This window comes from Sminthopsis crassicaudata, chromosome 2, assembly GCF_048593235.1.
Source record: "Sminthopsis crassicaudata isolate SCR6 chromosome 2, ASM4859323v1, whole genome shotgun sequence".
NCBI lineage: Eukaryota > Metazoa > Chordata > Mammalia > Dasyuromorphia > Dasyuridae > Sminthopsis > Sminthopsis crassicaudata.
Window position 1 is genome coordinate 263,686,770 of NC_133618.1, and position 14,879 is coordinate 263,701,648.

General features: G+C 35.1%; 1 protein-coding gene across 3 annotated transcripts in view; it reads left to right on the top strand.

Moving 5' to 3' along the window:
- FMN1 (formin 1) overlaps window positions 1-14,879 on the top strand; it is a 513,415-nt gene that overhangs the window by 300,432 nt on the left and 198,104 nt on the right. For all 3 annotated transcript variants that reach the window (XM_074289191.1, XM_074289190.1, XM_074289192.1), the window contains one exon: window positions 7,382-8,166. In XM_074289191.1, coding sequence (XP_074145292.1) covers window positions 7,382-8,166 — 785 coding nt within the window. The remainder of the gene's footprint in view (window positions 1-7,381; window positions 8,167-14,879) is intronic.

Below are 14,879 nucleotides of genomic sequence, written 5' to 3' on the forward strand. Positions count from 1 at the left end.
TATTAAGTAGATCCTCTGTAGAAGATTGAGAGAGGGCAGAATATTGTGGAAAAGGTACTTAATTTGGGAGTCAAAGGAATGGTATTCATATCTTACACTTACTGTGTGACTTTGGGCAAGGCATGTAAGCCCTTGGAAATTCATTTTATTCATCTATAAAATGAAGAGGTTACATTATATGACTTCTTATCCCTCTAAATTGATAATCCTGTGATTTATAGAAGGACAAAAATGAGAATTGCCAAAAGTAAAGGAAGTATAAGGGGAATCTACATTGGTAAAGGGATATTATTTAGGTCAGTAAATATAAGAATCTACCAAATTGCTGGAGAAATATGAATAAAGTAGCTGATTATATACTATTCTTTTATTCTCTATTTGAACATAGCAAGAGAATTAGTAATATCTCTTTGATTCTTTTTGACATTTTTCCTTTATGTCATCATGTTTTCTTGTTGCTCCAATCCTTCTTCCCCCATATTCCATCTTATTTTAATAGTATTATAAATACAAAAAACAAAACAAAACCCTACAAATGCAAAAATTCTTATTCACAGGATTTTCTCTTTTAGTTCTTGATTCTTGTATGAGCTAAAAGTTTGCTTATTAAAATCAGATAACTTTTCATGTGTCCTTCAAGAAAATCAGTGTCATTCTCATTAATTAAATTTTGTATTTGTCTTTTTATTTTTTTATTTTTTATTTTTATTTTTTGATGATGGTGGTGCTGGTGGTGTTGGTGATGATGATGGCTGTGTGGCATATATTATTATGATTCACTTATCACAATGATGACCTTGGATTTTAAAAAGCTATTATAGAAAAGTGTAAATTCAGGAAGGTCTTAATAGAAATGGAAAGACTAGAAGAATGGGCCAAATAATAGACAATCTGTCATTTGAAAATTATTTTAACCAAGTTTAAAGAAGCTTATCAAGGCATTGACCTTAGGGTCATGAGTTTTCTCCCAAAGCAACCTTCACTTAACTTCTATGAAGTCATAAAGAATTTACAATTAGCATTAGTAGAAGAAATATTCCAACACTAATGAGCTAACAAGTTAATGAGTTAACAAGATATTGAATTGGTCAAGAGTAGTGTCAAAGAGATGCTTATCAATGAGATTTAAAAAAAAAAATAGGATATAGCTTGTTCTTAAAGTATAAGGTAAATCAATTAATTACTTGAATAGAATTCCCATTCCATTTGGATGCTTAATGCTCCCAACCCCCCATTTCCTTTTCCTTTCTCCTTTAATGATAGAATTCTTTTCTGAATTTATGGAGAATTATGACAGGTCTTAGCAATGTGTTGAGAACTCTTGGCTTATTCTGACTTTGGGATGTAGAATTTGGAATAATCTCTGGAAAAGGTTGACTCAAGTTGTATGGCAGATAACCTGGATATTTACTGGCCCTGGCAGCGCTACTGGGATAGCATGTTCATAACAACAAAATACTAATGGGCAATTTTTCCACAGTCCTTGGAACTAGCTTGATGTCTTTCATCAAGAGGCACTTTTCCACCTTCTTTTCAACAGACGTGCTCATGTAGACCAGACAAGTTAAAATCTCCCTCCAAGTTTTAGTACATTATGTCCCTTTGATGCTATCTCAAAGCAGTGGTAATATGGAAGATACTAAAAATAAAAAAATGAAATAATGAGAATTTTGGTTTTGGAAAGGGAGAGGAGGGAAGACTGATTTTGGAAAAGGCTAAGGGTGTTGCCTGGAAAATGGTCCTTGATCAGATTAGAATCACAAATATAGTTCTATTGTGCCAGATTCTTTTACATTATGAAAACAGCTACACAGAGCACTGATATTGTTATACTATTTGTATTTTGAATTAATAAACAGAACAGCATCACTTTTTTTTTTTTTTTTAATACCACCTGTATGGGGATAACACCTGTGCATTTGGTTTAAATTTTTGCCAGTTAAGAACTCTCATTATGTAGATACATAAAAATCATAAGGTCTGATTTTGAATCCCAATTCTATTATAAATTGTCAACACAAACAAGGCCTTACTCCAGAGGTGTTAAACATACTGATTGCAACACTCAACACTTTAGAGGGCAGCCAATCCAGATTTAAATTAATGGGTTAGAGAGGGGAGAAAGGATTGGAGAGAGCAAGGAGGAGGAGAAAGAAAGAAAGAAGAGGGACAGAACTAGATGGTGTCAGAAAGGCATGAGTTAAAATTTAGCCTCAGGTACTTTCTAACTATGTGACCCTAAGCAAGTGATTTAACACACATTGCCTCTAAAAATAAATATATAAATAAATGTAATTAGGAAATGGGCAACAAAATAAAAATAATAGATAAGCAATTTGAAGTTTTCAAAATCAATACCTCTCCTGAAGGGATATTTCTATTTGAGTTTGAAACTACAAAGGTAAGAGCTCTGGACAATTTCATCATCTGCAAAACTGAATTTGAACTAGATGAATTCTAAGGTCACCTCCACCTCTAAATCCTATGCCTCTGTGTTACTGGTTATAGCGGGGACAGTGGGTTAGGAGTATGCCAGAAGATTAGAAAGCTTGGTCCTTGCCCTTTTAGTAGGCTATCATCTAATGTGATTGATTTATATGAAGTGTGTTATAAAATGTGTTTCTGTACATACATATATAACATGTATAAAAATACATAAACATATATGAATGTAAAAAGAATAGATTATCTTCTAGATTGGTGTGTGTGTGTGTGTTATAAAAGGTGTTAAAATAGCCAAATAAAAGTATTCATTAGAGTGTACATGAAATACTGAAATGCTAAGGAACACATAGCATAAAAATTATGGAGGAAAGTAGTTTCAACCTAGAAGGGTTTCCTGGGTAAGGTGAGTGGACTTGGAAGAGATATGGTATGATGTGGGCCGACGATGTCTGTCAGCACTTTTATGACTTATGGGATAAATTTTACAGAATTGTCTGAGACTGAGAGAGATTAAGGACTTGTCCATTGTCACATGGTTAGTGCCATGGGTAGAATTTTAATCCAAGCCTTCATAATTCCAAGCTTTGCATTTTGTCTACTATACTTCTCCCTGTGACATGAAAGAAGCAAGAAGATCCACTCTTAGTTCTGTTAAATATTTGTTAATAGAATATTTATAGGCCAACTGCACTAATGGAGCGACATTGATTAATGTTAGGGATATGATATAGAAAGATAGACTGAGCACTTCCACAGTGTTCTCAACAGACAATGATTTATCAATGCCGGTGCCATCAACCATTTATCTTAGATGTTAATCAGTCCTTCCCTGGTTGAAGTTCCAACTGAAGAAAGGTTTTGAATGCCCTTAGACTCCTGTCATGTAGCAAAACACCTGGTGCTGATTCTATTCTAAGTGAGATTTATAAGGGGAGGGGTCCATTCCTTATAAAAACTGGCTGAAGTTTTCTGGGTTACATGACAAATGGAGTTCAGGAGTTCAAGGAGACCTCTCTCTCTATAAAGATAAAGGTAATAGATTGGCCTGTCACACCCCAATTGGGGGATCTTTTCCTTTTTCTTTCCTGGCAAAATTCTTGCCAGAGTCTCCTTAATTGGCTGATCCTTCATCTGGAAGATGCTCATCACTCTGAGAGCGAGTGTGGCTTCAGATAGGTCAGAATAACAATCAATATATTTGCTATCCATTAATTCTAGGAGAAATGCCAGGGGCAGGACAATATTTGTAGCTCTGACCAAGACCTTTTATCTTATTAGTCCTGAGGCCTTATGGCAAATTATGTCAAAATTTGGTTGCCCAGAGAAGTTCATCAGTATTGTACATCAGATTCATGAAGGCATGCGTGCCCAGGTTCTGGATGATGGATAATGCTCTTGTATTTTACCAGACACTATGGAGTGAGACAAGATGTTTTCAGCCATGTTATTAAATGCCTTCAGTGAAGACAAACATGACATCAGGGTCAGCTACTGCACTAATGGTAAATTCTTTAACTTGAAAAGGCTACAAACTAAAACTAAAATGGAGGGAGTGTTAGTGCTTTTTTTTTTTTTTTTGGAGATAATTGTGTACTTAATGCAGCCTCTGAAGCTGAAATGAAAAAAAAAAAAAAAAAAAAAAAAAAAAAGTATGGATCAATTGTCTGCTGCTCATGTTAATTTTAACCTAACAATTAATACCAAGAAAATACAAGTGCTCTATCAGCCAGCATCACACCCTCTATGTGTGCAACAATCATTTTCAGCAAATAGAGAAATTTTGAATATTGTGGATAAGTTCACTTACCTTGGCAGCATACTTTCTATGGAGTTGATAATAAGGTTGATACATACATTGCTAGAGCTAGCCCAATGTTTGGGAGACAAAAGGAATGTATGAGAGACGAGGTATTAGATTGACTCTAAAGGTCTACAGGCCTGTTGTGCTGACCCCATTGTTGTATATGCCTGTGAAACCTGGACCGTATACTAGTATCATGCTAGGAAATTGAATGCTTCCATTTGAATTGTCTTGGGGATAATTCTGAAGATCAGGATAAGGTACCAGACGCTGAGATCCTTTCTTGAAGTAAATTGCCAAGTATTCAAACTCTACTGCAGAGAGTGCCAAATTGATGGGCTGGCTACATTGTTTGAATATATATATATTCAAATATGTGTATATATATATATATATATATATATATATAATTTGCCAGAAAGATACTTTTATGGAGAACATATACAGGGCAAGCACTCACATAATGGTCAGAAAAAATGAACCAAGGACACTCTCAAGAAATTAGAAATTGATTGTGTGACATGGGATATCCTGGTAGGACACCACCAAGCATAGCATGCCCTCATCAGAGAAGTTGTGCTTATGAGTTGAGCAGAATTGAAATCGCTCAAATAAAATGTGAGATATGCAAAGTTAGAGAATCCACCCCAAAATCTTCACATGGACTATTTGTGCTTGATTTGTGGTTGAATATTCAGAGTTCATATTGATCTAATCAACCACAGTTGGACACAATGTAATTTGGCTCTAACATAATGATGTCATTCTGGTCTTCTTCAAGGATGAAGCACAACAGCCAGATAGTAGTGCTGAGCTTGTAGTCAGTAAAATCTGAGTTCAAATTCAGCCTCAGATATTTACTAACTGTGTAACCCAATTTTTCTTTGCCTAAGTGTCCTTAAGTATAAGTGGGAGTAATAATATCACCTATCTTGAAGATCAAATGAGATAATCATGGCATATGGTTAGTGCTATATAGATGCACTCCTCATAAGTCCTTGATTTCCTTGTCTATATTCTTCTTTTCAGGCCAGAAAAATAGAACATATTAAAGTTTCTGGGCCAGTGGGAGACCTAGGCCTTTTGAACTAAGACCATTCCCAGGTCTGTCTGAGACAACACCCATTCATTTACCAAGGCTAGGTAATAAATGAGGCCCCCAAAAAAGGGCCTTTTTTTACCTACTCAAAAAAAAAATCTATTTGTGAGGTGGGAAACCCTCAGGGTTTCTAGCCAGAACAGTAACAGTTGCTATTTACACTCACTCTGAGCCCTCAAAATCCAAAGCATGATTTAGTGAAGGCTTGGGCTGGGACTTAATCTGGGAGAACCAGATTTGGATTCAAAGCAAAGTCAAGTAGCTTAGACTTTATCAAAGCCTGATTTAGTGGAGTTCTAGTTCTAGAAATGTATCTTCTTTTGGGTAGAACATCCATATGTAAGTATGTAATTCCCTGTGTGGAGGAGAAAAGTAGGAATTAGAAAAGATATGAGGGAAGGAAGGAAGGAGGAAAAGGAAAGGGGAAGAAGGGTAAAGAGAAAGGGAGGGAGCGAGCAGCATTACCCAACTGGAACTGGCCAGTTTGGTCCCCAATGGGGCAGCTTCTGCTACTCTTAGATTGTTGTTTGGCCTTCATTCTTGAAAAGGACCAATGACATCAAAAAAATGGTGTCGTCAATAATCGAACAGCAATTGGGGAGAAATTAAGTAGAAACAGTCAGTATGATTTCAGGATTTCTTCCAGAAACTTTCATTCAATTTAGAATAAGGATATTTTAGATAATTTGAAAATATCAGGAAAGAAGGAAGGAAGAAAAAAAAATGAATTTTCTAAGTACCTACTATATTCCAGGCATTTTAATAAGTACTTTACAAATATCTCAATTTAATAGGCTCTATTCATTTTGCAGTTAAGGAAACTGGGATAAATGGAAATTAAGTGATTTTCCTAAGATTATACAAGTATTCCAGATTTGAATTCACATTTTCTTCACTTTAGGACCAGCCCTTTAGCCACTGTCCTACCTTCAGAAAAAGTCCTTAGAATAACAATTTTATTTATGTGAGACTTAAGAAATCATCTAATCTAACGTATATCTGAATGAATCTCTGACAAATATGTAATTTTGACTCTACTTGAAGATTTCCAAAGATGGGTAACCCACTGCTTCCCAATTCCATAACCTTTAAATAGAGAGGATGTGATCTAAAATTTAAAACAAGGATACTTGCATCTGGGAGGATTAGGGAAAGTTTCATGTGTAGAACAGAAGTAGATTATTTTATTGAAAAACCTCTGTAATTGAGACAGCAAAGCCAAGTGCATAGAACTAGAATTGTTTCAATTCTTCTTGATCTTAATTTGGAATTCGTTTCATTTTGAATGAACATAAGACAAAATATTGATGATTTAAATCTGGGTTTCTCAGTTTTTTATTTGTTTATTTCATGGAGCCCTCTGGCAATCCAAAGATTCTAAACCCCATCTCAGAATTTTTAAGTAAATAAAATAAAATACATTGCAAAGGGAATCAATTATACTAAAATGCAGTCATCCAAATATTTTTAAGAAAGATCATAGGCCCTGGCTTTTAAAGGTTAACCTATTAAAACCTATTAACATATTAAAAGAAAAAGCATCAAGAATTTTGGAGACCAATTTTTCTGTATCTTTTTGACTGCCACAGTAGTCTAAAAATCCCATAGGCTGTCATTCTAGAGTGATGCTGGAACAGCAAAATGCCTTTCTTATAACAGTCAATTTCCATACCAGATCTTGAAACTACAAAATGCGTATTAGGCACATCCAAAAATAATTTGTGCTTGATACTTTAACTGGTAAAAGTTCTAAGGTGATATTTTTGCTCTTAAACTTTAATCTTCAGTAATTTCCCCCCATGAATTCAAGTTAACTGAATCACTCTTCTTTTCCAAGTATTTTAATTTTCTGGAATTTTTCTGGAAATTTCATAAAGTGAACTGTATATACCCATTTAGATTATTGCATGATTACCTCTTTGCCTCTATATTCAAATAGCATGTGCTATTTTGACACTGGAATAGTACTAAATCTTTTAATTAATATGTCAGATCTTCATTTTATTGAACTCTTTTTTCTTTACTCTTATCCTCAGGCCCAGTTTGAACTGAGAGTCTTTCATATTAGGGGAGAGCACGCTGTAATAACGGCAAGATTAGAAGAAACCATTGAAAATCTCAAGTGTGAGTTAGAACACCGGTTGAGTGGAGGATGTGAAAAGACAAGAGATGCTTGCATCTCTACAGAAGATGATTATCCACCAAAGACCTTCCGAAATGTCTACATACAAACTGACAGAGAGACATTTTTAAAACCCAGTGAAGATGAAAGCAAAACTATTAAAAGTAACCCAATAGTACCCAAAAAACTGAATATCTCCTCTCTAAACCACATATCTCCCCCAAATGACAACAAAGATATCTCTTCAAGTCTCCAGTCTTTAGAAAATAACTCATCTGGTCAACAAAAATTACCTCCCCCTCCTGCTCCTCCACTGCCAACACTGATCCCTCCACCTCCTCCCCTTCCACCAGGACTTGGGCCTCCACTGTTGTCATTGCAATCAAGTATTGGACCTTCATCACCTTCTCCTCCACCACTACCCCCTCCTCCACCTCCTCCTCCTCCTCCATTACCTCTAAGTGCTGGGAGTCCCCTTCCCCCTCCTCCTCCACCCCTTCCAGTTTCACCAGCTCTTTCCTGCACTGGGCTACCACCCCCACCTCCTCCTGCACCTCCAGGAATCGGACCACCACCTCCTCCTCCTCCCTTCTTTGGAGGCAACACATCCTCCAGTCAGATTCCTAGAAAGCCTGCCATTGAACCCAGCTGTCCCATGAAGCCTCTGTACTGGACAAGGATACAAATAAGTGGTGGAAGGTAAGGAAAACCTTAACAGGCCTTCTAAAACTTAGTGTCTGCTTGTAAAATTCCCGAGAGCTCCCATTAATCTTATTCTTCCAAGCCCTATATCTCTTGTTTGTATAGTGTAACATTAACACTTCGTGATTCCTAAATTCTGTGTATGGGTATCTTGGTGATAATGGGATACTTTTGGAAGGATTGTCAGCTGAATTTGGTTCTATCTGGCAGACCTTGACTGGTCTTTTCTTTACGAAATCTTTGATGATGGTGACCCAAGCAATGATCTTTGAGCAGGCACACCCCTTCTGCCAGCTAATAGATCATTTTTAGAGACTAGACTAGGTGTGTCATTGTGGACTATGAGAGAAAGAAGAAAACCAGTTCTGCAGTAGATAATATGGATCTTGATGAGTCTTTTGAAAAAGATTTTGAAAAGGTAGAGGGTTCCATTGTGCTGGAAAACTCACAAATATATGTACTATTCAACTAGAATAAAAGGTGGTAAAATGAAAAAGACATTGGGCCTTGAGTCAAGATGGCCTAAATTCAAATCCAATCTGATATTAGTTGTATGATTCTGGATAAGTCTTTTGCCCTAGCCAGAGTCTATCTCAGCTTCCTCAATTGTAAAAGAAGCACCTACCTCCCAGGATTATTGCTAGGATCAGATAAGATAATATAAAGTGCTTAGCACAGTGCCTTACGCATAGTAGATAACCTAATACTTTTTGTCTCTACTCCTCTCCCCTTCCCTTCCTTTTATTCCCCTTCTTTCTCCTTCCCTTTGCTCTCTTCTTTCTTTTCTTCTTTTTTCTCTTATTACAGATGCAAATAAATTTAAATTCTGGGGCCAAAAGGGTTATGAGAGAATCCAGGATGAGTAAGGAAAGACCAGATGATCTTTTTTTAATTTAATTTTTTTTATTATAGCTTTTTATTTACAAGATATATGCATGGGTAATTTTTCATCATTGACCCTTGCAAAACCTTCTGTCCCAACTTTTCCCCTCCTCCCCACCCCCCTTCCCTAGATGGCAGGTAGATGTTAAATATGTTAAAGTATATGTTAAATACAATATATTTATATATGTCTATACAGTTATTTTGCTGCACAAGAAAAATCAAACTTAGAAATAAGGTAAAAATAACTTGAGAAGGAAATCAAAAATGCAAGTGGACAAAAACAAAGGGGTTGGAAATGCTATGTTGTAGTTCACACTCAATTCCCAGAATTCTTTCCCTGGATGTAGCTGGTTCTCTTCATTATTGAACAAATGGAACAGATTTGGTTCATCGCATTGTTGAATGAGATTTTTGTCTGGCTTTAAAAATAAAACAAAATAAACAGATTTTATTTATATTATAAATATAAAGGTGAATATAATCTATTCTATTCTATCCTTACATAGCTTTTCATTTGAGTTAAACAATCCTAGTAGAAATTAAGGCCCAGTTTGGGTAAGAGAAGGACTACTTTGAAAAATCTAACATATGTGATCTTAAATAGTTAAAATCTTAATAAGCTAATTGGATTCAGGTACATTTCCTTTAAAATGTAAAATGTATATGTATTTCTAATCTATATTTGCACATTTAATTTTGTAAAAGCTAAGAAATGCTTGAGTTGGATTTGTAAACATCCTTTGCAACCAAATTATTTTTAAAAAGAAAGAGTGAAGGAACCATTATTGAAGAGAGCCACATCCATCAGAATTGATCCTCATATAAATGGTCAAAGGATATGAACAGACAATTTTCAGATGAAGAAATTGAAACTATTTCTACTTATATGAAAAGGTGCTCCAAATCACTATTGATCAGAGAAATGCAAATTTAAGACAACTCTGTCAGATTGGCTAAGATGACAGGAAAAGATAATGATGAATGTTGGAGGGGATGTGGGAAAACTGGGACACTGATGCATTGTTGGTGGAATTGTGAACAGATCCAACCATTCTGGAGAGCAATTTGGAACTATGCTCAAAAAGTTATCAAACTGTGCATAAATTGAATGGATGCCCATCAATTGGAGAATGGATGAAAAAAATTGTGGTATATGAATATTATGGAATATTATTGTTCTGTAAGAAATGGTGAACAGGATGAATACAGAAAGGCCTGGAGAAACTTACATGAATTGATGCTAAGTGAAATGAGCAGAACCAGGATATTATATACTTCAACAACAAGACTGTATGGAAGTGGATGTCTTCAACAAAGAGAAGATCCAATTCAGTTCCAATTGATCAGTAATAGACAGAATCAGCTACACCCAGAATAGGAACAATGGGAAATGAATGTGGACTGCTTGCATTTTTGTTTTTCTTCCCAGGTTATTTTTACCTTCAGAATCCAATTTTTCTTGTGCAACAAGAGAACTATTCGGATCAGCACACATATATTGTATCTAAGATATACTTTAACTTGTTTTAACATGTATAAGATTGCCATCTAGAGGAGGAGGTGGAGGGAGGGAAGGGAAAAGTTGGAACAGAAATGAGTGCCAGGGACAATGTTGTAAAAAAAAAAAAACATCCATGTGTTCTATCGATAAAAACCTATAATTAAAAAAAAAAAATTGATCATCATAAAGTATTGTTGTTGAAGTATATAATGATCTCCTACTCAGCATCAGTTTATGTAAGTCTCTCCAGGCCTTTCTGAAATCATCCTGCAAGACCAGATGATTTTTAAAATTAGTTGATTGTAAAATTCTTAAAACTATGTCTATTGTCCCCTTTAGGAAAGACAGAATGATATAGTGGAAAAGTCACTAGTTTGAGAGTCAAGCAAAACTTGTATTCAAGTTGTACTTTTGCTTCTTACTAGTTATGTAATTGCATGTGTTTCACTTAGCCTTTCTTTGGCACTCAGATTCCCATCTCTAAATTTTAGGCTGCTTATAGCTTTCTCATAAAGTTGTTATGAAGATTATAAGAAATTTTTTTTAAATTTTTATTTTATTTTATAATTATAACTTTTTTTTTTTTTACAGTACAGATGCATGGGTAATTTTTTATATCATTATCCCTTGCACTTACTTCTGTTCAGATTTTTTCCCTTCCTCCCCCAATCCCCTCCCCCAGATGGCAGGCAGTCTTATACATGTTAAATATATTACAATATATTCTAGATACAATATATGTGTGTAAAACCAAATTTCTTGTTGCACAGGAAGAATTGGATGCAGAAGGTAAAAATAACAGTTTACACTCATTTCCCATTGTTCCTGTTCTGGATGTAGCTGGTTCTGTCCATCATTAATCAATTGGAATTGGATTAGCTCTTCTCTATGTTGAAGATATCCACTTCCATCAGAATACATCCTCGTACAGTATCATTGTTGAAGTGTATAATGATCTTCTGGTTCTGCTCGTTTCACTTAGCATCAGTTGATGTAAGTCTCTCCAGGCCTCTCTGTATTTCTCCTGTTGGTCATTTCTTACAGAGCAATAATATTCCATAAAATTGTTATGAAGATTAAATGAGATAGTACTTATAAAGTATTTTGTAAGTCTTATCAGCTGTTTTTATTACTATTATTCTTCCAAAGTGGTGCTACTTTGTGGATCTAGACAAACATTTTTTTTGTGTGCTTTGTATGAATAATTATTTAATAACAATTAATAACAATAATTTAGTTTGTAGTTGATAAAAATAATTTCCATTATTCATATAGCACTTTGAAATGTGCAAAGTTTTAGAAATATTATCACATCTTATCTGCACAATAACCTTTGGAAGTCAGTGCTGCCATTACTCCTAATTTACAGATAAGGAAACCAAGGCAGACAGGTTAAGCGATTTGCCTAGACTCACACAGATAGTGCTTGGGCAAGTCTTTGAATTCTGATCATTTGGATTCCAGGGCTAGTACTCTATCTACTTTGCTACCTTAGTTGACTTGAATATTATCATTCACACCAATTTTCACATAGATTTTAAAAGGTTACTCCTTTACTGCCAATGAGATTGATTGATGATATACAAGCTAGTTTTATCTCTCCATAACTTCCTTCTTCTAGTATTTGCCAGTTCTGTTCTTTGACTGCCATCTGTTCTCTATCTTAATTTGTTAACAGAACTTGAGTCTGATTATAGGAGATGGAATAATGTTAAGGTTGAAAGGGTCACCATATTTCATCATATAATTGCCACATTTGTGAGGTGATACTTCTCGTGGTCTTCCTTTTTCATAGATTTTTTTGCAAATTAAATTGATGTTAGCCTGCTACCATGAGAATTTATGGGAAAAAAAACAAGGATGGGAATGCAAAGTAAGGTCTTAATCTGTTTTGGTAGAAGAAGTAACCACACTGGTCAAAACCCCAGATCCACTAAAGTATCCATTACGACATTATCTTGCTCATATTTTCAAGCTAAAACTGGTTGAGTTATAGCCAGCATTAGGTAAAGACATTATTGAATGACAGTCAGTGTTCAGTGTATGTTGTTTTTGTTCATATCATGGTATATGGCAAACTATATAATGATACCCAACACAATCAGAGGGACTTCTGGATTAAAGCAGATGGAAAATTGAGATGGGAAATGTCTTTTATATAACTAAGTAGATGAATAGCCTAGTCTTAGCATATCCTACATAGTGTTTGGAGATTTAGTTTCTCTCCACCATTAGTAAAGAATTGAAACTAGTTTATACTGGGCAGCTACTTTTTAACTTTTCAGTTAAATGTTGAAGGAAACAGGACTATGATCCTGAAATAGCCACACCCAAAACATTAGTTCTTCTGGAAGTCCCACCTAAAGTCAAAGAGAAGGCTCCTAGGAAATAACTTTCCAGCATACTTATTTTGAGTGATTTCCATTTATTTGGCATTCTCATATCCAAGTGGAGAAGCACTGAGGGCTAATAGATTACATCTCAGAGCTATATAATGCAGTTTTCAGATAGTACTTGTTTCCATTCCCTTGTGTGTCTAACTAGTATTTTTCCACATTCTGTCCCACCTGCTTTCATTATCAGTAGGTAATATTAGAGCCTTGTAACAACACCACTGGGAGAGACAGACTCGGCTTCTGCTACCCAATCTGGGTTAAATACAGGCCAGAGATGATTGTTGTCTGCATTTTTTCTTCCTTATGTATTGTACCATTTTGAAAAGGGAAACAATTTAATAATAAAACTCTCATTAGTTCAAAAGAAATCTACTACTTAGGTTGGAGAAAAACGAAAAGCATATGAATATATTTACAAGTTCCAACCAGAGGCAACAGGAGAGGCTGACTCAGTAATAGTTTTAGGCACTGAGCCAGATTGTATGAGGTCTGGGGTAGGGAGTGGGGGACATTTCTCTGTGAATAAACTATAAAGTATATTAAATATGGTCACTTTCTCCCTCCACTAGCAGTTTTATGATTTAGATATGGCCCCGCTGGACTGTCTTCTCCCTCCTAAAATCCCACTCTCCCCAATTAAAGTGCCAAATTAAATGTCATTCGTATTCTATCTTAAATGGACTCTTTGAAAGAGTGAAATGTTTAATAATTAGTAAGCAACCACATTGAACTAAATATGGATATATTCTTTGATAACTGATAACCCTAGATAGTAGTATGTATATAATTATACACAGACACATGCGTATTTTTGCATCTACATTCACATTCTACTCTTTTTCTTATTTCTGGGGAGATAGCATCGTACACTATTGTTCTTGGAGTTAAAAGGCCTGGGTTTGAATCTTGGCTCTGCTACTTAGTACTTTTGTGACTCTATGCAAGTCATTTAATCTCTCCATTCCATGGTTTCCTTATTTGTAAAATGAGAAAATTGAACTAAATGGATATTCATATCCTCTCCAATTCTAAAACTTGTGATCCTAAATGATTTTTGAACAGTAGAGAAATCCTCTCCCAACCCACCTGATTTGCTTTCTAAATATTTACATTTAATAAAGCAAACCTTTTTTTTTAAATGACTACTTTCAGCAACATTGTAATAATATATGATTTGTCCCATTTTCTTATCAATAACAATAGTAATTCACCTTTATATGCTACTTTAAGGTTTATAAAACACTCATATGTATTATCTCATTGTATCCTCACAATAATTCTTAGAAGTACTAATATCCTCACTTTACATAGGAGGGAATTGAGCTTCAGAAAGCTAGTGATCTACAGCAGGTTCACATAGCTGGTATATATTAGAGGCAAGTCTTTAACCAAGACATCTATGAGTACAAATATTGCACAGCCCTCTGTCTCATTCTCCAGTTTGATGGGTTCATATGGTCTTGTGGTAGATATTCTATGGATTTTTCCATAGATATAATATTTTCTATTTTCTAAATTAAGAATTCCTCTAATCACAGCTGAGTAAGAAATATTTCCACAAAGATTTTTACAAGTGACATCCAACTTCTGTTTGATAACTTCCAGGGATAACCTCTCTAAGCAACCCATTATACTTTTGGCCAGCTCTATGTTAGGATGTTTTCCCCTTCCATTGTGCTGTTGTTCAGGTATTTAAGTCATGTTCAATTCTTCTTAACCCCATTTGGCGATTTCTTGACAAAAATACTGGAATGATTTGTCATTTCCTTCTCTAGCTCATTTTACAGATGAGGAACTGAAACAAACAGTGAAGTTATTGGACTTCAAGGGGGACCTCCAAAATGTTGGATTTTAAGACCAGTATAACAAGGTGTCCCCAAAGAATTTGCAGGTTCAGATCCATCTCCAAGTCAAGGGGCAAAATTTAT